The 24,928-nt window shown below is 44.4% G+C and overlaps 1 protein-coding gene and 1 long non-coding RNA gene across 2 annotated transcripts in view; both read right to left on the bottom strand.

The window, feature by feature from the left end:
• LOC142768522 (uncharacterized) overlaps positions 1-24,649 on the bottom strand; it is a 36,152-nt gene extending 11,503 nt beyond the window's left edge. The window contains exon 1 of the long non-coding RNA XR_012885326.1: positions 24,611-24,649. This is a non-coding gene — a long non-coding RNA (uncharacterized LOC142768522). The remainder of the gene's footprint in view (positions 1-24,610) is intronic.
• On the bottom strand, positions 6,380-23,239 carry LOC142769156 (uncharacterized). Its single transcript, XM_075872113.1, has 7 exons — positions 23,228-23,239; positions 20,898-21,031; positions 20,258-20,358; positions 19,229-19,329; positions 16,321-16,521; positions 10,418-10,481; positions 6,380-6,469 (listed from the first exon to the last, which is right to left on the bottom strand). Exons 1-7 carry the CDS (start codon positions 23,237-23,239, stop codon positions 6,450-6,452), a joined length of 633 nt encoding a protein of 210 aa, XP_075728228.1. The 3' UTR covers positions 6,380-6,449.
• Positions 24,650-24,928: the final 279 nt, after the last annotated feature.

Raw genomic sequence — 24,928 nt, 5'->3', positions numbered from 1 at the left:
CGTTCCGCTGGGGAGAGAGTACGGCTCGCGTAAGCCACGACTTGCTCTTGTGAAGCCTGGTCACGCTGCAGCAGAACAGCGCCGATTCCGTGCCCACTTGCGTCAGTGTGTAATATAGTAGGGGCTGTGGGATCAAAATGGCGAAGAACTGGCCCTGACGTGAGGCATCGCTTCAGGGTCTGGAAAGCAGCTTCACAGTCATCTGTCCAAAGAAATGATGCACTTGTGGTCAGGAGTTTGTGAAGAGGAGCCGCGATAGTGGCAAAATCACGGACAAAACGGCGGAAGTAAGAGGCTAAGCCGAGGAAGCTGCGAAGGTCTTTGAGCGTGGTGGGCTTAGGAAAGTGCAGCACAGCGGCCACTTTGTCGGGATCAGGTTCGATGCCAAGCTTGCTGACAACGTGGCCTAACACTTTGATGCTGCGGCTCGCAAACCGACACTTCTTGGTATTTAGCTGGAGACCGGCTTTGGCTAGACATGTGAGCACCTCGTCTAGACGTTCTAGGTGTTGCGAGAAGCTGGATGAAAAGATGACGATGTCATCCAGGTAACAAAGACAGGTCTTCCATTTTAGGCCACGCAGCACCGTATCGATCATCCGCTCAAATGTGGCTGGGGCATTGCAGAGCCCAAAAGGCATCACATTGAATTCGAAGAGACCATCAGGAGTAGCAAACGCTGTCTTCTCTTTATCAGACTCATGCATCGGGATCTGCCAATACCCAGATCGTAGGTCGAGACTTGAGAAATATTCTGCACCCTGTAAGGTGTCAAGTGCATCGTCAATTCGAGGCATAGGATATACATCCTTGCGCGTAATTTTGTTTAGTGCCCTGTAATCAACGCAAAATCGCACTGATCCGTCCCTTTTCTTAACTAGGACAACAGGAGAAGACCAAGGGCTTGTGGAAGGTCTGATAACGTTGCGTGCGAGCATGTCATTGACTTGTTCCTCGATGACCTTGCGTTCTGAAGACGACACGCGGTAAGGGCGACGGCGGATAATACGAGAACCGTCTGTGGCGATGTGATGAGAGGTCACCGTAGTTTGACCTAAGCCATCCGAACAAACGTCAAAACAAGTCTTGTGTTTTGTTAAAAGGGCCATTAAGTCATTAGTTTGCGTTGGAGTGAGATATGGACTCAAAGTGGCTTTAAGCGCATTAGATGAGCCTCCTGGTGGCGTACACTTAGCGACTGACGGCGGAGACGATACAGTGACGACACATACCGGTGCTATGTCGATAAGGCTGGCAACAGTGGACCCCTCTGGCAGTAGTTGTGGCTCTGTTGTCGTGTTGTAGGCGGTGAGACTGGCATGACCACGCGAAAACCGCACTAGACAACATGCGATGGCGATTCCTCGGAAAATGCAGCGCTGATCGGGGACAACCACTGCGTCACCGTCAATGGTATCGCTGGATCTAATGGTGAGGATACGTTCTTGGGCCGGGGGCAGTACAAAGTCTGCAGCTGCAACAAGGTGAGGCGACGAAAAATCGTAAGCACTAGAATTTTCAGTGTCCGTAATGCGAATAACGGGCGGACCACACGAAATGACAGCGGAAGCGGCTGACAGGAAGTCCCAGCCCAATATAATCGGATGAGCACATGAAGAAAGCACAGCCAATTGTATATGGTGACGAATTCCGTCGATCAGAACACGAACAGTGCATTGTCCAATAGGGTAAATTCTATTTTCATTAGCACCACATAACACCGGACCAACATATGGAGTTTGCACTTTTCGTAGACGATGACATAGTTCGCGATCAATGACCGAAATGGCTGCTCCAGTGTCCACGAGTGCGTCAACCGAAATGCCTTCTACACAAACAGTTAGTAAATTTGCAGGGCGCGCAGGAGGAATTGGGACAATTCGACGACAGGCAGTTTCTCCTCCAAAAACTGCAGCTGCTAGTTTTCCGAGTGGCTGTCGAGGGGCATCAGGGCAGAACGTAAAGGCGAAGTAGTACGGCGGAAGGGCGATGGTGAACGACGGCGGGGTGAGCGGGAAGAACGAGCTTCACCGTGGGACAAAGGAGGCGAAGGCGAACGTCGTGACGAGGGAATGTAGGTTCCTGGAACGTAGGGGTCAGACCTCGCAGCCCGGTCACTCTCGTACGAAGAATAACCTCGTCGTTCATCTTGCTGGCGCCGACGGCAAAAGCGGGAGATATGTCCTCTTATGCCACAGTAGTAACAGACGGGGCGCGTAGGGCGCCAGGCAGGGAAGTGTGGTTGTGGTGGAGCCGTCGACCTGATCGGAGCTCCAGGGGTGACCGGTAGTGCACGAGGACTTGGGAATCACAGCACGCTCCACCACTTGTGAGACGACGTCAGGTACGAAGGAGCGACCGTTTTATTGTCAACCCAGACGCGCGAGCCAGCAACCGAGCAAGCAGCGAGCCGCTACGATGATGATGATCACGGTGCTTTGTATGCGCAGGTGAAAGTGAAAATGATGAGCAACACAATCAGCGCTCACAATATATATATATATATATATATATATATATATATATATATATATATATATATATATATATATATATATATATATATATATATATATATATATATATATATATATATATATAGCCTTCAGTGCGCTATAAGATGCATTTCTTAGTCGAAGCCCATGCTTATTTGAACGCTGATCTCGGTCAAGCTGCACGGCACGGCGATACCATAAATATTACAGTCAGACATTGACGGCGCCGAATAATCGAAATGCGGCCCTAGTTTAATGCACTTTTTCTTTGTGTGCCGTCCTGGCACACAGTTTGACCAAGATAAACGTAAGTGGACTCGTCTAGCACTTCGTGTAAACTTACTTTTGAGTGAACATTTCGCACTTTTTGTCACATAATATATGGGTACAATAGCCGGCACTCATCTCGCATGGAAGGTAGATTTCGCCCGCGCGTTCCTAATATTGTCACGAAGTTTCGACCGACGGTAACAGGGCATAGTGTGACATACCGAAATGCGCCTCAGACTGAAAGTGAAGAAGCTAACGTTGGTGAGCTGTGTTGTGGCTGCGGACTGTCTACTGCTATTTCCACATAACAATATATTTGCTAGGCGCACTTGCATGACAACTTATTTCTTGATATATTATTCGCAGCAAACTCATGCGTGAGCTTTTTATTAGTGTGGAATACACACGTACCTGTGATCAAATGGTCTTCACACACTCTGGCTTCAAAGTTCGGTACTGAAAAGCTAGCAGTCGCTGTTGTCCACTTATTTTTTTTTCTTCAATCCATTAGGATCGATACCCGCGTTTGCCTTTCACGCTCTACTTGGAGGAGTCAATGGCTGAACAACCGAACATAGTTTATCAGGAGAAAGATAAACGGGCGACCACGTGTGTGAATCTCGAATAATCTGAGGCTTGCGGTGGAGTGGTTCGCCGACGTCTACTCTTCTAGAACCGGAAGCCGGCCGCAGACGGTGTATCTCACAATCCCTCGCTCATTTACTGGCCACCTGTAGCAGGTGGTGAATCAGGATGTCGACTGGGTGCTGTGGACGCAGAGGCATTCGCCACAGCCGCATAGATCAGCGATGATTGGTCCAAACAAGGACACCATGGACTCAACTCACGCAGCTTGACATTTGTTGCCGAAGTTGAAGCGGCATGCACACTGACCGTGCCAAAAGAATACCATTCAATCCTGATAGGTCTTCAATCCCTGTTAGACACATATGGCGGGCTTAAGTCACCTCACGCTGAGGCCATGCTGCAGGTACGGCTGACGCCATACCTGTAGCATGGCTTTATGTCACATGACTCCAATGTTCTACGTCCAGTGCTTGCAAGCCTTCAGTAGGCACCGTGAATAGAATATCTAGATGGGAATATGACGCGACCGAAGTCGTGCATTCAATACTATTGAACGCAGCAGTCTAGTTTAAGCCGACATGTAATTTTATGTTTGCTTCTTTCTACTGTACTACCTTTTCATCCTTAATCCCCACCGCAGAGTAAGATTGCAAATCGGAAGCTCGTGTGGTTGGCCTTCCTGCCTTACTGCCTGTTCCTTTTCCCCCCTCTCGTATACTTGGGGAAGCCCCTTTTCTGCTTGACACCCACGCTTGAAATGTCTGTTTCGAGTGGTGCGTTGCTACTTGGCTCATCTTTATGGACAATCCCGTGTTAGCCTATGCCTGAACGTATTACAGTTAGCGCGATAACAATACTAGTATGTACGCTATATAGGCCCAAAGATTGCGTGCAAGGCCACAAATCTTTCCTATAAAAAATGTAATCATTACAATGGTACCTACCACAGCACGCGAACATGAAAAAAGATCACAGAAAAGATAACATCGCTTTTTATCTACTCCTGTTAAAAGGAAACAATCAATGAAACCACATTTTTTTTTCCGTGTTATCGTACTGTGTTATATGCCGTTATGAGATAAAAATGACTCGCCCAAGCTTGTGCACTTGTACGCTACATTTTCAACACATAGGCTCCCTTTCTCTACTATTCCACAAGCCTTCCCTTTTTCGTTAGTCTGATCACCTTAGCTGTGGTGCATTTTTTCTACTCGCCCATGTTTCTAACCTTGAAAATATTACACATGGGTTTCAGCACACGTTATCCTACCTGGTGGATGATTAGGGGCTTTTAGCTTGTACATATACCTATTATGTTACCATGTTACCGGATACCGAAAGAATCTGTGCTTGCGCGGGTCTTTACGAAACGTAAACATTACGTTTCGCGCCGGGAGAGGTTTATAACTTTACGTTTCCCGCCAGATAGGCTTTTGGTTTCCAGGCCTAACTCGCAAATCCACCTTCGTTCATAGAAACTTGTGGTATCCACCATGCGGGGCCTCGAGCCGTCGAGTTGAAATAGGCCGAAGTGTGAGCGCCTATTGCCATTATACATTGTTTCAGCTGGATTACCAAAGCTAGAATTGCCTAGGACATAACGTCCATTCGTTTCACCTGCACTTCGTGAACCAGTTCACCGAGGCGCTGCACTTCGGCATTCGTCTCACGAGTTCAACATGGCAGCAGCTGCAGCAAAGTATTCGTTTCAAAAAAGTGCAGCTGTCGTGCAAGGCTAGTTCATGGATTTCCTGCAACTGCTCGCGAAGTAGTGCCGAGTCCGAGCAGCACAAGACGGTGGCAGCTGCAGCGTACGACACAGATGAGTACATCTACGTCTGTTTTAGCGAACAGTGAACATTTTCTGGTAAACACATGCCAAGCAACGTAAGCGGCGCCATCTTTTGCAAATCGCAGCCTCCCCAACACCCGAGACAGCCGATAAGTAGCATAGGGCTTCCACGACATCCGCACTCTCCTATTTGTTTCCACGTATCGTCGCTGCTGCACTTGCTGCAGCTAGTTCTGGAAGTGCGGGGTGAATCGAATGGACCTATAGACGCCGTGAACGTGCGAGCTGCTGACAAGCTGGACAGGTGGCGTCATCTAGCGGGGCAATATTGAACCAGGTAATCACAAAATCGTTATTGCAGAAACATTGTGCATAGTACGTCCGATGCAAAAACCATGCAGCACTGTAAAAAAAAATGTCTCGGTACACAGCAAAAGCTGCTGGTAAATCGTTGCCGGAGGCATTCTGTAAATGAGTAACAGCAGGCTCCGTATCACGAAGTCTCTGTTATACATTTTTCCGTATTCTCTTTCACATCATATCTGTATTCCTGAACACAGCAGATCTGTTATTTCAAACACAGCAAATCTGTTAACCCAAACACAGCAAATCTGTCAACCCAAACACAGCAAATCTGTCAACCCAAACACAGCAAATCTGTTAACCCAAACACAGCAAATCTGTTATTCCAAACACAGCAGATCTGTTATTCCAAACACAGCAAATCTGTTATCCCAAACACAGCAAATCTGTTATCTCAAACACATCATGACTCTGTTTGTAGGAATACAGAATTTGCTGTATTTAGAGGAGGAATAAACGGAGATCGCTGTAGAGCAGTCTGGCTGTAAATTATTCCGTTATTATTAATGAAAACAGAAGCTTCAGTAAAACACCTGGTTTCGTTTAATGGCTTTTCTGTGCTTGACTAAGGTTTTGTGTAGTTTCTTTGCCTTGAAGGAAAGAGTTGTTTCACTGAGCATAAAATAAACTTAGTTTTGGTAGTAACTTAATTTGTGAAAAACTAACACAAGCTTTTGTTGACCAGTACTGTCGAAAAGCCGATGTTTTACGGGATGGAATGGAATGTTTATGTGGCTGCCTGTAGATTCTCATGATTGAGTTTTATGTCCAATTTTATGTACTGTTTCAACCTACACTAATGCAGTCTTTATGTACTGTGTGTGTGTAAACCACCCCTGCTGCTGCATACCATATAAATAATAATGCAACATTAACAAAACACAGATGAATTTATTTACATATAATACATGTGCTGTAGCTTGCTACATCACCATTCTTCATCACTTCAGCATGTTTATGCCTGAAAAGAATGTGAAAAACAAGTGATCAAATGAATGCAAGAAGCAACTTACACACACTTTATAATGCCTTCTCTGTGTATGTATATGGCCCTTGATACAAAAAGTAGGGGCACGTGGTAGAGCAAAATGTGAAAAAAAAAATCGCTTTGTTTTCTTTGCAATTTGGGGAGGGGTGTCCCTTTGTGCATCCACATTCGTGCTTTTCATAAACAGCATTTTTGGTGGCTCAAAACCAGTTTTTCCAAAAGGAAGTAGCCAGTGAAAACACACTCTAGTGCAAGCCCCTTGCATTCGCTCTATGCTTACGGCCTAATTTTCTGACGTACAAAAGTCAAAATGCTTGTCTAGAGTCAGCTGTGTATAGAAGATTGTCGGGTAACTTCTAAAGCAGTCCGAAGACACTGTGCACCTTTGTATTCACAATCCGCCTTCAGAATACATAGGTTGGAACACTTTCAGCTCCTAGCATCATTACACCTTGCATTTGCCGTGCTTGTCGATAACCTTAGATGCTGGGGGTAAAGAAGGTTCTGAGGAAGTGTAAATTTCGTTGAAGCCCGTACAGTTTTCTTGTTAATGTGAATAAATCCCTGTGACGTACTGAGGTGCTGAACCAGCAAGCTCTTTATTGTTAAACCTCCCAGCCTTTTCAGCATCTTTCGAGGTGAATCACGTATATACATGGGGACAACGGGTATGCTCTAATGGACATGGACTAATATTTCTGATGCAACTGAATAACAATGTGTGAGAACGACTCAGTGTAAGTGTTGAGTTAATGGGAATTGAGTCACAGAATCTTTCCTTTCTTTGTTTAGGGTGAGAGTCCTAGAAATGGCGACATTGAATATTTTTTTTGCATTTAATAATGGTAGTATCACACGAGCCTCTATTCTGAGATAGGATTGAAGCTTGGCCAAACTACAATGAATTTGCTGGAAATCGTTGACCACACTTGACGATACGTTGCAGATAGAGCTGAATGACATCTCACAAAAAAAAAAAAACAAGACAAGCATTGCGAGAGGCTCCACGGCGAAAAATTGACTTTGGCAGTGATTACCAAGCTTGTAACTACTAAACAAAATAATTGAACAGTGTTTCTGACAGTGCGATCACTTTTCACCTGTTTTTGAACTTTATTCCATATCTCAAAACAGTTTTTTATTACTTAGCTACCATTATTTCCCATGTATTTTAAGATAACCAGTTGATTATTTTTTTTGTATACAGCTACTGAAGCAAAATAGAAGCTATGCACTTTACCGTTATTGTGTTACAAATTTTCATAGATGCCAATTAACTCAAAAGTCAAGCTCTAGTGGTAAAAAATTCACAAAAATTCTATATTATGAAGTTAAAAGAGCAAAAAGTTTGGAAGAAAATGATGTATGGATTATATGAATATCCCTTTTAGTCACTGAGAAAACTACCTAAAATCAGCAAAAATGCACAGGATGTATAGGGCCTGCCCGGCGCTCCTGAGAAGTTTCCCACTGGCTCTGATCATGCTCAGAATGAGCAGTTACATTTTCAGAAATATTTGTTGCTATTGTATAGCAGAATGCACGGGTGAATACCTATACTGATTTTCAACTTTGCATTCTGCTGTTAAGCTCTATGTGCCACATATAGCTACAAATTATGGCTGAACTTTCTTAATATAGATTTACCAGCGCAAAAAAAGACGGCACATATTTTAATCATGAACCAACTCGCCCAAGCAGCAGCTTTAGTGAAATTTTTTAAGCACTGTTTATTGATCACAGAATGTTTTTTTTCACTATGCTGAGGTGGGAGGGGGGGGGGGTTGAGGATCCTGTAAAAAAACTGAAAGAGCTTGACCTGAACTAAGAAACATCATGTGAATATACACTACACTTATTCGTAGCCAGGCGGTGGCACACCGGGCCCGTGCCTCTCCCCTCCTTCCCCCCAAACTTTTTTCTCCATGAAATACTTAGCGCAAAATTACCATTTGCCTGCCCAGACCTCTGGTTCAGATCAAAAAGGGCCCCCTCCCCCTAAAAAGTTCTGTGTATGCCCTTGGTTTAGATGAATGAATTTCCAAACCCTGTTTAACATAAGCATCAGTGAGATTAGATAGATATATGGGGTTTAATGTCCTAAAACCACATATGGTTATGAGAAACGCTGTAGTGGAGGGCTCCGGAAATTTCGACCACCTGGGGTTCTTTAACGAAGCATCAGTGAGATTGATAACTAGGATAAAATTAAGGCCAAACCTTCCATTTTTCTCTTTTCACAACATACTATATGTCCTTGGCACAATTCACAGTATATAGAAATCTCAATTGAGAGTGCATTTTCATGTGCTGGCTCTTGTGAAATAATAGCAGTATATTTTGACTACACTCCGAAGGACAAAAAAAAAGAAAACGCCAGGCTCATAATACTTACAAACAAATTAAATTGAAAATGCAAAGCCACAATCAAGATAATATTCAGCTCTAATAACCGGATATCATCAGAAAATGTGTATGATTCATGCTCACACTTTCACTGATTGAAACGCAGCTTCTGGGCCAACTTCATTATCTTTGTGTGCACACTTGTGCGAGACTTCTGGCCACCTTCGCACCTGCTGCCCTTTTTCGTGTTGGAGCCCTTTAAGGTTATCAAGGTGTGGTTCAAATGAAACATATGAGAAGAGCACAAGGATGGGTACAGACTCGTCAATGGGCTTCATTTAGAACACGTATGGTTACACGCTACAGTCTGCAAATTCCTCATCTATGCATCATAGACTTGCATTAATTCTTGTACAATCTGAGCCAAATACGCTGGCCCAATCATTTTCCTCCTGAAAAAAAAAAAGAAGACCTCAGCAAGCTTAGGAGCCAATTGGTCAAGGCTGCATCTCCGAATTTCATTCTTGCCAGTAATGGCTGTCATAGTTTCTGACAAGTAATCAATGGACTTTCACTGAAGTCAGAGGCAGATAAGACCCTTGTCAGGAATCAACAACTTGTGTTCCCTGCGCCGTTCATATATATATTGGCCTGTTTGATTGATGTAAACATTCCTCCTGGTTTGATAAGCAACTAACAAACTAAAAGGTGTGGCACTTAGTGCAATTTTACACACCCTACTAGTGGTTTGTACGCTCCCAAAATTTTTCCAAGGCTTCCTTTGAAAAAATGTGCAATGGCCTTTTTCAGTCTTCGAATACGCACAATCATAAAATAAGTCTTCACATGCTCGTGGTAAATATGTTCAGAATGTATGATCTGATGTTAAAGTTGGGTTAATATTAAAGCACAGCATTTTGTCTGGTGAGCTAGTTTGTGGGTGAAGGTTACTCTTCTGTGCCGTTCAAGGTAAATGCTAAGACCCCGCATTGCCTCTATGAGGTGTGCAAGATTGCACTAAGTGCCACCCCACTGAGTTCGACGTGCGCTCGTCAAGTAGGATAACGAAGTCACTCAGACATGGAGGAATGTTAACATTGGTCATACAGGTCAATGTATAAATGAATGATGTAGGGAACACCAGCCCTTGATAAAGACCAGACAAGGTTCTCACCTGCCCAACTTAAATGCATACGAATTGTTTACTTTTAGTAAACCATGGCAGACTTTACTGGCAAAGACAAGAATTGAGATGCAGTTGTGACCCAATGGCACTTGAGCTTGCCTAGGCTTTTTTCCTAATGAACAAAAGCAATGATTGTGTCTGTGATACTTCACTCAGACTATCAGAATGAACGCAGGTTCCCTGCATGAGTGTACTGAATAAAACCCAGTTGCAGGTCTGCCCTCATCTTCCACTCTTCTCCTCCGACAACATCTGTTATTTAAGTGTATAAGTATCTACTGCACCTTGTAGCTGGAGTTAGGCTCACACTCATGTTGTAAAATGTCATCAATTTACTTGACCTCCTCGCACAACAATCAACACATAATGATATCGACAAGGGAACTCACCCAGTGCAATGATTGTAGGCGTTGATGGCAACTCGGCAAGCTTTTCAGTGATGCTTGTTCCCTCCTGGATGAGCAAAAATATCCCATGTACACAAAAGCACAAAGAGATATGTACAGTTGCGGCCATTCCAATATATAAATCAGAGATGCGATCCCTGCAATTCCGTTTTCCACCATGGTTCCTGGTCTATTGCAGGCTGTGTGCACCAAGTACAAATTACCTACCTAGGAGCCTTGAAACTTGGAACAATTTTAGAGCAAAGTAGAATGGATAGCGAGCACGCAAAAAAACCTGCTCACATTTTGATTCATTTTTCTCTTTGGATTACAGCAACATCATAGACAACTCTGAATGATTGCAGGTCAATATATCAATGTTAGTGGTGATAGTATTGCTTAAAATTATTTTGCATGTGCGACAGCAAGGGACAAAGTGAGCAACATCTTGCAACAACTCTGGCCTATTCCCATTCTTAGTGCCCTCCTCACTGCGTCGTAATGAGGCACTACAGCCAAAGTGACGAGAAACATTGTTCTGCAGTGCATTGCAAAAAACTAATGCTTTGTGCATGTGGAGCACTCTGATTGCACACAAACACTTTTTTTCCCATTGAGCCTGAAAAAGGCTAGTAAACCAAGTTTGTGCACTGTGGTTCACCATGCGTGCACCATGCCCCAACACAGTTTTTGTTGCATGAAGTCTCACTTTTCACAGCGCTACGTTCCTTCTCATTCACTCTGTGAACTTTATAGTCGGATGCTTGGGGACTTCACTCCCTATCCTAGTGGCTCTGATGAAACAATGGCACCTGCCCGCACTAACTGTTGGCTCAAGGGCAGTGTATTTTTTTTTTCAGAACATTTTTGTGACTACGACACAATGCGGATAACCAAAGTAAGTTCCACAAAAAAATTGAAAATTGCCTTTTTTTTACACTATCTTCAAATGCTGATACTTGTGACAAAGCGCGTGTTCCGGTGTAATTTTAATGAATAATGCTGCTGTACAAAGCCACCAAAATTACCTTAAAATGAAGCACAAAGGCAAAAGATATGCAAAGCTACACTATCCTCCTTTTAACTTGTGTCCAGCAATTCATGAATTAGGTATTTTTGGATGTTTAGCATATTTGTTCTGTCAAAAAATTTTGCTGCAGCGGTCACTAAATTCTCATACGGTAGCATTGCACTTGTTCTTTATGGGAAGAAAATACATCGATTAAGAAGTGTAAAAAAGTTAAGTCTGCTCAAAGTTCAGAAATTGTGAAATTAGAAGAAAACTGATTTCAGCAGTCAAAGTTTAATTTTCCTTTATACAAAAGCAGCTTTTTTCACAAAATTCAACTGAAAAAGCTATTGTTTTGTGCTAAAAACCTGCACAGCATTCAGTCGATCCCAGATATATTGAACTCGAAGGGGATCGCGATATATGTAGTTCAATATATCGATGAGTCGAAACACAAAATATGTGTATTTAAGGGGAGACGCGGGTCGAAAAGTCGCGTTTTTTTTCCAAATTTCACCTTTTCTGTTTTTTGTTGCTTTATCATCTTTATACATTATATTTTGACATCTGAAAATATCACAGCGAAATAAGCATCAGAAGTCAGTGAAAAACGCGTCTGAGTGAGCGGCAGTGACGCGCGGCATCACGAAATTTACACAAAACGGGCTGCTGTTCGCGTGCTCGCGGGGCCGCGAAGAGAGCTGTCCGCCATATTGCGGCCGCTGGCTCGTGTAGAGTTGTCCTTACTCTTCACGATCCCGGTTCTTGAAGTCTCGTACGTTCACGAAAAATCTAAAAAAAAAGCAACAAAAACAGTCTTTTCCCGCCGTTTCAAACCGCGCGCCACTAACGCAGGGCCGCCATTGGCTGACAGCACCCGTGTTTTCTTGCCGTAGTTCGCTTCACTGTTTTCCGGAGTTATTTTTCGCTGTTTTCGTGCGATGGCAAGCCCGAAAAAGGCCGTTGCCGACCATCGGAAATACAGAAGTAAGAACAAGTTCAGAGGGAAGCGGCGGAGGACGTACAAGAAAGCCACCGCCAACGAAAATGTCCGCGACGGGCCAGCGGCCGGTAGGCCTAACATCGACCACGGCAACGTCGACCATGGCAACTGCGACGACGAGATCAACGCTGCAGTGAATTTTGTGAGTGCATCGCAGAAAAAGATCGCGTTATTCGAAAACGACGTCAGGCCGAATGCCGATCGTGCCGAAAGCGTAGTGCTGTGCGAGTTGGGTGCATTGACGGCCGTCGTCGCAGGCGCGGCATGCCCCGTTTGTCACGAGAGTAAACTCGCAGTTCGGGCACCGAATAAAAAGCGGAAAGGCCTTTCGGCGTTTCTGGAGCTACACTGCGAGAATGCGGAGTGCTCGGAGAGCATCCTTTCGTCCGCGTACTCGTCGAAGCGGGTCGCGTCAGATGGCGGCCGCGGTGCAAGCAGAAGCTACGGCAGCGGGAGTTCGCGTGACGCCTTTGCCGTGAACCTGAAAGTGGTGCTTGCAGCGCGTGCCGTCGGTATCGGGCATGAGCAACTTTAACGATTTTGTGCAGTAGTTGGATTGCCAAACCCTATGCACCATAAGACCTTCCATGCTATCGGCAAAAAGATTCACAGTGCGGCAGTGAAGGCTGTCTGTGAAAACATGCAAAGGGCACGCAGCGTCACCAAAGAGGTGGCTGGTAACAGTGACGTGCCAGTCATGTTTGACGGCACATGGCAAAAAAGAGGCCACAAAAGCCACAATGGTGTGGGAACTGTAGTGTCCTTGGACACTGGTTTGTGCCTGGACTATGAAGTGCTTTCCAACTTCTGCCTGGCGTGCAGTTTGCATAACGACATGGGAGGCGATGAAGAAACATGGCAGGCGTTTCATCATCCCGTTTGTGAGAAGAATTGCGACTGTTCTTCGCATGCCATGGAGGCCGAAGCTGCAGTGCGCATTTGGCAGAGGACTGTGGACTATGAGACACCCCTGCGGTTCACCATCTTCCTAAGCGATGGAGACAGCAAGGCCTACAACGGGGTCTGTGATGCCAACGTGTACCCTGACACTCCAATTGAAAAAGAGGAGTGCACCAACCACGTGGCGAAACGTCTGGGCACCGGCCTGCGGAAGCTGCCAACGCCACTTCCACGAGGGGAGAAGCTGAAGGAGACCACCATCCAGAAGCTTCAAACTTACTTTCAGGTGGCCATTGTGAACAATCGGGGAAATGTCCACAAGATGTACACTGCCATATGGGCCTCATGTTTGCACTCGTGCTCAACAGACGGTGCTGGAAGTCACAAGTTCTGTCCTGCAGGCCCAGACTCGTGGTGCAAGCACCGACGTGCTGAGGCGCAGGGCCAGCCTGCACCGTGCCACACCCCCCTCCTGACCAAGGCCCAGGGTTTGGCAGTCCTCCCAATCTACAAGCGTCTCACAGATGCGAAGCTGCTTGCCCGGTGCCTCCACGGCAAGACACAGAACGCGGCCGAGTCCCTGAACAGCAAAATATGGCTGCTGTGTCCAAAGACCCGGTTTGCTTCCCGGACTGCTGTGGAAACAGCCACAGCCATTGCAGTCCTGTGGTTCAACCGGGGCCACGCGAGCTTTGAAAAGGTGCTGGAAGAGCTTGGGGTGCTTCCTTCGGAGGCCCTGGTTACCCTCAGCGACCGCCGAGACAGCATGCGCATGCACAAGATGAATGTGCGTCAGACCGCTGAGGCGAGGGCACACCGTCGCAGTGCAGCCAAGAGGGCCCGGGTGGAAGAGTCCTGCCGCACCAGCCGGGAAGGGAAAACCTACGGTGCTGGAGAGTTTTAGACAACTGATATTCCCTCTGGACATGTGTGTATGTGTTCAGCACAAGTTTCGTGCTACTGCGTTTTTCATTTTTGTAAATACAGACTTTCAAACTTTCAAACGCGTTTTTCTCATTTCGCAATTTTGGCCAATTTGCATTTTTTGCGGGAAGTGTTTCGGGCACTTAGAATGGTCATACGACGACGAAATTTGGCACACACATTGAGGAGAGTGCGTAGGGTGCCGATATCTACTTGAATCAGCACAACCTATCAGCTGTAAATATCTATTAATAAATTTAATGGTGGTCGAGTGGAAAAAAAAGGGTACTTTGCTACACAGATGTTTTTTTCATAGTTTCAAAGTTGGAGCACAATTTCTAGCTAGATATCGGCACTCTATGGCTAATAGGGAGCAAAAGGAGCCATTGAACAACTCTCTGCATGAACATTTAGTATGCGCGAAAGTTCCCGGAAAACTTATCAAGTTTCACCATTACTTGAAACACAACTCCCAAACTATTGCACTTATGTAAAAACTGATTACAGATTTGGAATCAGGAGGAAAAACTGCATCAGTGGTCCAATTTCTGAAGCTCTAAGTTGAATAACAAAAAAAAAGTGCTTTCGAGGAGCGTCTCCCCTTAAGGCATAAATTAGAGCATCTCAGACCTAAAAACAGTTTTTTGAAATCCTAACAAGCACTTAAAGAATGATTCTCTCACAATATGATAAAGAACAAGGCCTGAACATCTACTTTTGCAAGTTATCGCACTTCATTTCACTTGAAAATAGTCTGTAAACTTTTCTCTCTTTTTGCGTGCCACCAAGTTTCAGTTGTCCTCAATATCACTGGACCCTTCCAAGTAAGCAAATTCAGCTCATTCGGCCACAACAGCGCTGAGTGGCACTGAATGCCAATGTAAGCTCCGTAGAGCGTTGGTGGCGAAAGCAATAATTCCACGGCACCGTCAACATTGGGCATCATCTCGGCATCCATGCAGTCAGAACCAGCGACGTCGTCTTCTGCTCCAATGAAGCCGCTCGCTGTCCGAGATGGTGCCCGAAAACACTAACAAGGCATAGAATTTACTGAGGCATTGTACGCCCTTGACAGCAGTCATGACGCACTCAAAGTCGTCACCTGGCACAAAGCCCGCAAAGAAACAGTTCACGACTGTGCTTTACTTGAGGTCGCTCCTAGCACCAGCCATGATTTTTATCGCTACGAGCGTATCAATGTGTAGCGCCGACTTCCAAATGATGATTTATCAGTAACGAGGCGAGAAGTACACAGGTCCACAAGCCACAAAAGGCGATGCTGCCCACAAACGAGCAAGCTCCCACCGTCAGCATGTTGGTGATAGCGATGTCACTTGTGGCTTTGTCATTTTGTAACCGACAGCTGTTGCTTTGGTGCGGAAAGCTAGAAAAAAGCGTAGCCTCCGAAATGAGCGTTCTAAAACCGGAAGCACCAAAATACCTCATGAAGTTGCACATCTCGAAGGCCACGCTTTTCAGTCCCACATGCCATCATACACGATTGAATGCGAACATCGCAATGAGATCACTAAACTTCCTTAAGTCATTCCACTTCGTTTTGGTGCCCTCGGTCATCACCATGCCCCCACGTTAAAACCTGCAGATCGCACATCAAGCATACCGGTGCACTCACAAGTGCTGTGCAACGAGCTAGATCAGCAAGATGGAGTTTCAATGTTTCACTTTTCAGCACCCCCTTTTAGTCACTTGCACGCGAAAAGGGATCGGAACTTGTCGAATTGTGGCTATAAATGATCATTATTTGTTAGGAAAAATGCAATTTGTGGGCTTTAGCGTGGCTCAGAGTTCAATTTAGCGGATGTTCTGCTGTGCGTGAGTTCGATAGATGTGTACAGCAGTCCCGTATTTTTGCATGGGAAATTCAAGGGGATCTCTCAACTTTTTGATATAGCCAATAATTCGATATATCATAGTTTGATATACCCGGGATCGACTGTATTCTATAAAATCTAGAACCTAAAGCTGTTCTCAACAAACCAATACATCACTTTCTGAAAAGATGTTACTGTCCAGTTTTGTACTAACATAATGCAACAAAGTGAAACTTACTTCAAATACTTGGTAAAGGTAGTTCTTGTCTTCCTTAAAATGCGCGCAGAGGAATGGTAGCACAGCTACCTGGACTGCTTTTTCTCTTTGTCCTTCGTCTCTCACGCGCACCACCAGTTCCATAGTATGTTTCGTCGGCGCCTCCTCCATCATCTGAAATAATGCAGGCGCACAGGCCGCCATCCTCTCCTGGAAGATTTCCTGCAATTATTCCAAAAATCAAAGTAAATAACAGTTACTTGATAATAGATGAATTCATCTGTAGAGATATTAAAGTGAAAACTGATTGAAATGTAGAACTATATTACCACCCTACAATTGAGTGCAACAGCTGTGACACGCCAAAAAAAGAAGACAAAAAACAGACTGGTGGGGAATACCACCCTGAAACTACTGCACCAGCTTACTAGAACATGTTGTTGGCTAGTAGGTTCAGGCTGAAGAAAGGTAGGGACGTAAACCACATAGACAAGAAAAAAAGAAGTGGACGAGATAGAGCATTGATTGCAACAGATTTTGTTTGCAAAATAAAAAAGGCTCCTTTTGTTTTTGTAAACACCAAAGCATATGAGCAGGAAAATGGCGTGCACTCCACGATTATGACATCACTATAAAAAAAAAAAGGGGTTCAGCGGCAAATCGCTGTCACAACCAGACTCCCTTTCACAGTTATCTCCAACATCAGCAGGGGGTGTGCTACTGTGCTCTTGATCTGAACTGGATTCAATTTCAGGTACTTCCGTGCACTGTGTTGCAGTTTTGCCCCGGTGATACCTTGAAACATGTGTTCTGAAGGAACCTGCTGACCTCAGCACACTACCACAACCCACAAAAGGACACATAACAGCATCAATTCCACTCTCCAGATGGGCAGCTATGTGACCAAGAAGCTCCGTGCGAGTAGGCACACTCGCCCCGCATGACAACACAGAGCAGACAAACGCATCATCAGTCTGTTTGCTGCATCGCTTCTTGTGATGTCTGAAGACGTGACTTCTTAGGCTCTGATAGTTTTTAAACAAAGCTCCACAAGGCTCACAAGGGCAAAGGGCACCGCCCAACACACTGCTGTGATAGTGGTAGTGCTCGAAGTAGTCGGTCAATGTTGAAAATGTCTGTGCGCAATGCCGGCAAGTGGGCATTCTTCATTGATGTTATGGCTGCAATGAAGGTAGAGCACTTATTTTGCTAAATTACATTCACTGGCTTGTGCACTTTTTCAGACCGCCCAATTTTATAATAAAAACACTGCTACAATGGTAATAATACCTTACAGTCTACAATAGTAGAATCATTCCAATATCTGGTTAGCATGTCAGGTTATGTTCAATTTCATATGAACATTAGCCAATGCTTTTTAAGCAGTCCTCTATATAAGAGCACAGTGAATATAAATATTCTTGACCTGCTACAAATGTTTAAACTAAGTTGAAGCAGGCGGCGCAAGGAAAAGAAATAATGACGGAGACTGTAACATTAACTGCACAAATTCTACAGAAAACTGCACCCATACTTGCGCAACTTGGGTCTCTTAAAAGGCTATTCCTGAATGTGCAGTCAAAAGTGAGCTTAGCATATGCTCCAACATTACACATGTTCACAACTTAAGTAATGCTATCCATTATATCGCTAATGTTGACAACAGATGTTCATATCTTGCACATATGTGAAAGCAGCTTCAGCCTCTCAAGTGCAGCCAGGTCCAATATTGAATACAATTACTTTAAAATTTTAGCTTGAAACATAATTACTTTAAACAATTACTTAAAGCTTTTTGTGATATATTGACTAATCAAACAGTTGATACCAAGTATGAATTGCACCGTAGCCTGCCAGTAGTACGCGCAAGAGATGGAAATGGGTGGCTTCAAGATAGGGCACCCAAAACTTCGCATATGCGATCGCTTGATTCTGTTGCCATACACCAACTTCTTGGGTACACACAAGGACTCCCATGCTGGATTAGCTGCAGTTAAGCAGTAGTATGGCTAAGTGACGTGCAAATTCGCAATGTTGTCGGGTGTAAGCAATGTGTCGTGCAATTCCAAAGAAATGAACTGCTGAGCACGCAAATCAATAGACACAACAGAACATGCATGCGAAATGCGAGCGCCAATCGTACCTCACGGCTGTCACTCAAATTCCGCCAAGTACGGCAAAATAAGTTTACACACAGCCAAGTGACAGTTGCTGCCCCTGTCGTCTCCTACACCTATTTTTGTAGTAATGGACGTATGACTTGCAAGCGATGCAGGCATGGAAAACACGAGTGCTTTGTCTGCGCTCGATAAGACGACAAAGACACGTACACGCCTGGTGTGTACGTGACAGCAGACTCCTGCTGATCCGGCTTACAAGTGCACCTTATAACAGCCATGTGCATGGGCACCGAGGAGATCACTAATGAGTGCGTGCACAAACTGACCTGTGACATCCTCAAACTACAAAGATGCAACTCAACAGCAGGCTTCACCACAATAATACAATTAAGTGACACTAACAAAGGAAAAATGCCGTTATTGCTGAGTGCAAGCAATGCTTCATATAATTCCGAAGAATTAAACTGTTCACTGTACTGCTTCCTGCATGCGCAACTCAATAAAGGTGCAACACAGCGTGCGAGCACTATGGTCGTACCTCATAGCCGACACTAAAAATCCACAAAATGCACTGAAATATGCCTACGCACAGTAATGTTACCGTTGCTACCCCTACTGTTTTCTGTGCCTAATTTAGTAATAAGGTATGTATGAGCGATGCAAGCATGGCAAACACGTGTTTCATTATTCACCTTATAATAGCGACAGACATGTTACATGCCTAGCTCGTATGAGCTGTGGCATGCGAGTGCACCTTATAACTGTTTATAAGATAGGTAATGATCGATAACGGTGAAATAAATGCCTACCTGATTGTGATGTGTGCCAGGTGATGGACTTCGCAGGAAGGTGAGAGAGCTCTGACAATAGCCGCCTGCCTTGACCACGTAGGGTGCCAGAGACCACTGAGCTGAACAAGTGAAGAGTGCGCCAAAAAACTTGACAAGTGAGGAACCAAACAAATGAACTGCTAGCACTACTTGGTCCTGAGCACGTAAATCAATAACAAGATGCAACACAACCTGCATGCAAAATGCGAGCACCAATCGTACCTCACGGCTGTCACTCAAATTCCGCCAAGTACGGCAAAATAAGTTTACACACAGCCAAGTGACAGTTGCTGCCCCTGTCGTCTCCTACACCTATTTTTGTAGTAATGGACGTATGACTTGCAAGCGATGCAGGCATGGAAAACACGAGTGCTTTGTCTGCGCTCGATAAGACGACAAAGACACGTACACGCCTGGTGTGTACGTGACAGCAGACTCCTGCTGATCCGGCTTACAAGTGCACCTTATAACAGCCATGTGCATGGGCACCGAGGAGATCACTAATGAGTGCGTGCACAAACAGACCTGTGACATCCTCAAACTACAAAGATGCAACTCAACAGCAGGCTTCACCACAATAATACAATTAAGTGACACTAACAAAGGAAAAATGCCGTTATTGCTGAGTGCAAGCAATGCTTCATATAATTCCGAAGAATTAAACTGTTCACTGTACTGCTTCCTGCATGCGCAACTCAATAAAGGTGCAACACAGCGTGCGAGCACTATGGTCGTACCTCATAGCTGACACTAAAAATCCACAAAATGCACTGAAATATGCCTACGCACAGTAATGTTACCGTTGCTACCCCTACTGTTTTCTGTGCCTAATTTAGTAATAAGGTATGTATGAGCGATGCAAGCATGGCAAACACGTGTTTCATTATTCACCTTATAATAGCGACAGACATGTTACATGCCTAGCTCGTATGAGCTGTGGCATGCGAGTGCACCTTATAACTGTTTATAAGATAGGTAATGATCGATAACGGTGAAATAAATGCCTACCTGATTGTGATGTGTGCCAGGTGATGGACTTCGCAGGAAGGTGAGAGAGCTCTGACAATAGCCGCCTGCCTTGACCACGTAGGGTGCCAGAGACCACTGAGCTGAACAAGTGAAGAGTGCGCCAAAAAACTTGACAAGTGAGGAACCAAACAAATGAACTGCTAGCACTACTTGGTCCTGAGCACGTAAATCAATAACAAGATGCAACACAACCTGCATGCAAAATGCGAGCACCAATCGTACCTCACGGCTGTCACTCAGATTCCGCCAAATATGGCAAAATAAGTTTACACACAGCCAAGTGATAGTTCCTGCCCCTGTCGTCTCCTACACCTATTTTTGTAGTAATGAACGTATGACTTGCAAGCGGTGCAGGCATGGAAAACACGTGTGCTTTGTCTGTTGCACTCAAAGGTGGTGTGGTGTCCATGTCGAACGCGGACAGCATCATGGGCACTTCGGCATTGGGGTCACTAGTAGCCGGCGTTGCGCCCGCGCCAGTGTTGGGTCGGCGCGGGTGCTTTGTTAGGCCTAGCCTTGAACGTACCCCGGGCGCGTCCTCGTTGTGGGGTTTTTTTCGCTTCTGTGCTTTAAGTCCCGAAGATTTTGGTTGCAAAAGAGTCTTAGCAGCTTTACTGACCTTGCGCACAGGAATCTTGGAGGCAGGAAGAGAAGTTCCGGGGCAATCCGGCGTTTTTGTGGGAGCAGATGCAGCCGTGACTGATGTACACGACGCTCGTAGCGCCCTCTTAGGCTACGAAGGGAGGCGCTCAGCTGAAACGGCACCGGCGGGTGGTGCGGCTTTTAATCGAACTCGCGACGCTCCCTTTGGGGCAAACTGACTACTTTAGCGCCTGCCTACAATTTGTTTTTGTATTCTAGCCGACACCACGATGCACCGATGCTATCTTGCACCCATTCTATTGGGCAGTGATGGCCGGACACACCGCAGCAGTCGTGTTATTTTGTGTGACCATCAACGCATTTTTTTTTCTTTTGGCCTGTTGTGGTTGGGAAGAGCTATGGTGGTGCAAAAAATTTATCGGTTATTCAGGAAAAGTGGTGTAAAGGGAAATAGTTCTGAAGAATCGATGTTCTCGTCGCAGGTAGTGAGAACCATTCAACAACCGATGAATTCTTCGGTGACGAAGTGAAGTCGCCGTCGGTGTTCACCGAGTAGACTCATGAATTCATAAAAAGAACAAACGTTTCCCCGAGCCTTCCAAATTTTATTATTGGGCTTGAGCTTGCATGGTAGGCTTGACGGTGCGAAACAGCGTGAAAACAACGAGTTCATACAAAGAAACAGCAAACCGCACCCTTTTAAAATACACTTCATTACTGTGTTTCATTGACTGCGTGTTAATTGGTGTGCCAACTATACAACGCAGCTACGATTATAGGATTGCTCTCACTAAACAAGTCAAGGCTTGCAAGCACGAAAAAAAAAAGGAACGAAAATAGGAGAACATGTACACTGTCTCTTCTTCTGTGTGTCGTGCATTCTCACGATGTGACGAAAAAAAAAAAAACGTAAACTATTATGCACACCATCAAGATTCACATATATGCAGGGATTCTTGGACGGGTATGTTTTTTTTTCACTATCTTTTGTCAATAAAGTCTCATAGACGCAGTACAAGTACCTGTTCGCTTTCAATCTTGCAAGATTGAAAACGAAGTGCAGCGCCTTTCGACGATATATATATATATATATATATATATATATATATATATATATATATATATATATATATATATATATATATATATATATATATATATATATATTTATATATATATATATATATATATATATATATATATATATATATATATATATATATATATATATATATATATATATATATATATATATATATATATATCGGAAGCGAAAAAGCACGACGTACGCCGAAACACCTTTACTAATTACAAATGTTTCGGCTGATGGGCCAGCCTTCGTCAGTGTGACCACACTAACGAAGGCTGGCCCACCATATCGTCTCGCTTTATAACTTTTTATGGCAACCCGACTTCGCTACTAATAGTAAATTTAGCTTCCCTTGCGGTGAAGTATCATAATGCTGTAATTATCCTCTTCCTTAATCGGTAAAAACTCTGAAACGTTCTCTTTTTCTTTTTTACCGCTGCTATCCTTCTCCGCCTCTCCGAATATATATATGTATCCATACTGGCACTTTCCAGTGATCCTGCATGCAGCTCTTTTTCTCCATTGTGAGTTAATGAACAGTTTCTCTTCCTCATTCTCTCGTATTTCTTAGTCTATCTTCGAACCCAATGTTGCTCTAAGCTTAATTTCCTCATCAAAGCCTGCCCAGTTATCACACTTTCCGTCTTCGTTTTCTGACTTTCCATGAGCGTACAATGCGAATCTGCGCATTCCTTACACACTGTGGGACGCCTCATCTTAGTCGGCGACTGCAGCGTTGCCGCTGTATGTATACGTTAGCCACCCGCCACGATAGCTCTCTCAAGGCATTGTCCATGGCTATCGCTTAATTTTCTGTTCTAGTTCACTGTATCATTGTCGAACGGGGGGAATGGTCAAAGTTCAGCCAGTATGTCGCCGACAGCTCTCTCAAGGCATTGCCCATGGCTGTCGCTTAACTTTCTGTTCTAGTTCACTGTATCATTGTCGAACGGGGGGAATGGTCAAAGTTCAGCCAGTATGTCGCCGTGCACACAAATCACGGAAGCGTGTTCTTGAAGTACAGAAGACATACGTTTTTCTGGTGTTTTACGGAAGGAGCGAAAGAACGGAAACATCGACTGCTGCTTTACGGCAACTCCTGCTGTTTCCCATAAACCGCAGCACAGTTTGTGCTTTAAACGTCCAGTCTCGCTATTTTTCAGGAAACAGATGTTACTCTGTAGTTTCTACGGTCTGCTCCGACGTTAAAACACGGATATTTTTTACAGTGAGGGACGTTATTACAAATGAGTTACCTTTTTAATCATTTTCAGCTCAAAAACGTTATGCGTAAGCCAACGTGTTCAGGACGCACGAAATTTCACAAGATGTCGACACTATCGTTGCAGTAGCCTTGTGTTTATCGCCCTTTTGCGCATACAAGCTTACTGTACACGATAAAGGAACGTCTCGAGATTTTGCCAGAACGGTTATTCAATCCTATGCAAGGTAAATGCAGGTCACATGCAGGTAACATCACCATAAATTAATAATCACCATTACTAATAAAATAAATCACCGTCACTATCATTAATAAATTATCAATTCGTAATTAGTAAAGAAGTCAGTTATGCCGCAAAGGTGGAGCAATGAAGGTGATAGCAACAAATTGGAACGCCATGCGAAAAACGCCAAGCAGATAGAAACGCGCCCCGTGTTTCTCACGCACAAATGACGCACGAAACGTACTCGCAAGTATAGATGAACGTGAATAAGCGTCTCAGTCGTTACTTCGCTGTGTATGAAAAGCGCGCCCTTTTCGCAAACGGTGACTGCGCAGTGAGTGCAGTGACATTTTTTTGCGCCCGGTAGCTACAACAGAATCGTCACGGTGAAATTCGAAGGCGTACGACTTTGCCAACCACGAGATAAGCGCGCGCACACGTGAGCGTCCACCGCCCTCCCGTCTTCGCAGGGCAAAGTACGCGCGAGAGATGAGAGCGCACGCCGCCGCGTCGTGACGATATGGTGACGCGTACTCATTGCGCCATCTTGGTGGTAATGCTGATACCACAATAATTCCCCCGGCATGGGCGTTGCCAGCCGTAAGTGTTAGATATAAATAGCTTGCCGTTTCAACGTTGAAAGAGGTGCCCCTTCGCAGCTCAGTGGCTAACACCTGAAACTCACAAGCAGGAGGTTGGAGGTCGCAATTCCGAACGCCGAAGTCTTTTTTTCTGGATCATTTTTCTGTCTCGTTTTTTCACACACACACACACACACACACACACACACACACACACACACACACACACACACACACACACACACACACACACACACACACACACACACACACACACACACACACACACACACACACACACACACACACACACACACACACACACACACACATATATATATATATATATATATATATATATATATATATATATATATATATATATATATATATATATATATATATATTTATATATATATATTTATATATGTATATGTTAATATATATATACCCTTTGTGCATGACGCCGACGCCAGCGGCAAAATTCAGCCGAAAGTGTTCATATGATTGCTCTCGCAATAAACGCATGCCCTAGATGAATGAACTGGGACCAATTTACGCAAACGACAATTTATTTTACACGCGTACGTACATAAAGAATAATCCCACTCACTTGATGTACTGTAATTTCCAGGCGGATTTCTCGTACCTGCAAGCGTCACAATATCGAGAAAAAAAGTGTGCATCGCGGCAAAGGTAAATATTTTTGAATAGGTGGTACAAGTGCGGTAAACCTCGGGGAAGTTGAATAGACGGATATGCTAATGAATATAGAGTACATTTTTTAAAAACTCCTGACAGAAGGCCAACGTGATGAAAATTTTTTTGGATGTATCACAAAACTAAACAAGTAAACTATATAAAAACTTGAGTAATATATACATTTCATTGCGCGGTAAAGTTCGGGAATTATTAAAAGTACAACTGTGGA

Source organism: Rhipicephalus microplus, chromosome 8 (assembly GCF_043290135.1).
Source record: "Rhipicephalus microplus isolate Deutch F79 chromosome 8, USDA_Rmic, whole genome shotgun sequence".
NCBI classification, from domain to species: domain Eukaryota; kingdom Metazoa; phylum Arthropoda; class Arachnida; order Ixodida; family Ixodidae; genus Rhipicephalus; species Rhipicephalus microplus.
Note: the sequence above shows the minus strand (reverse complement) of the source record. Positions and strands in the feature narration are given on the sequence as shown.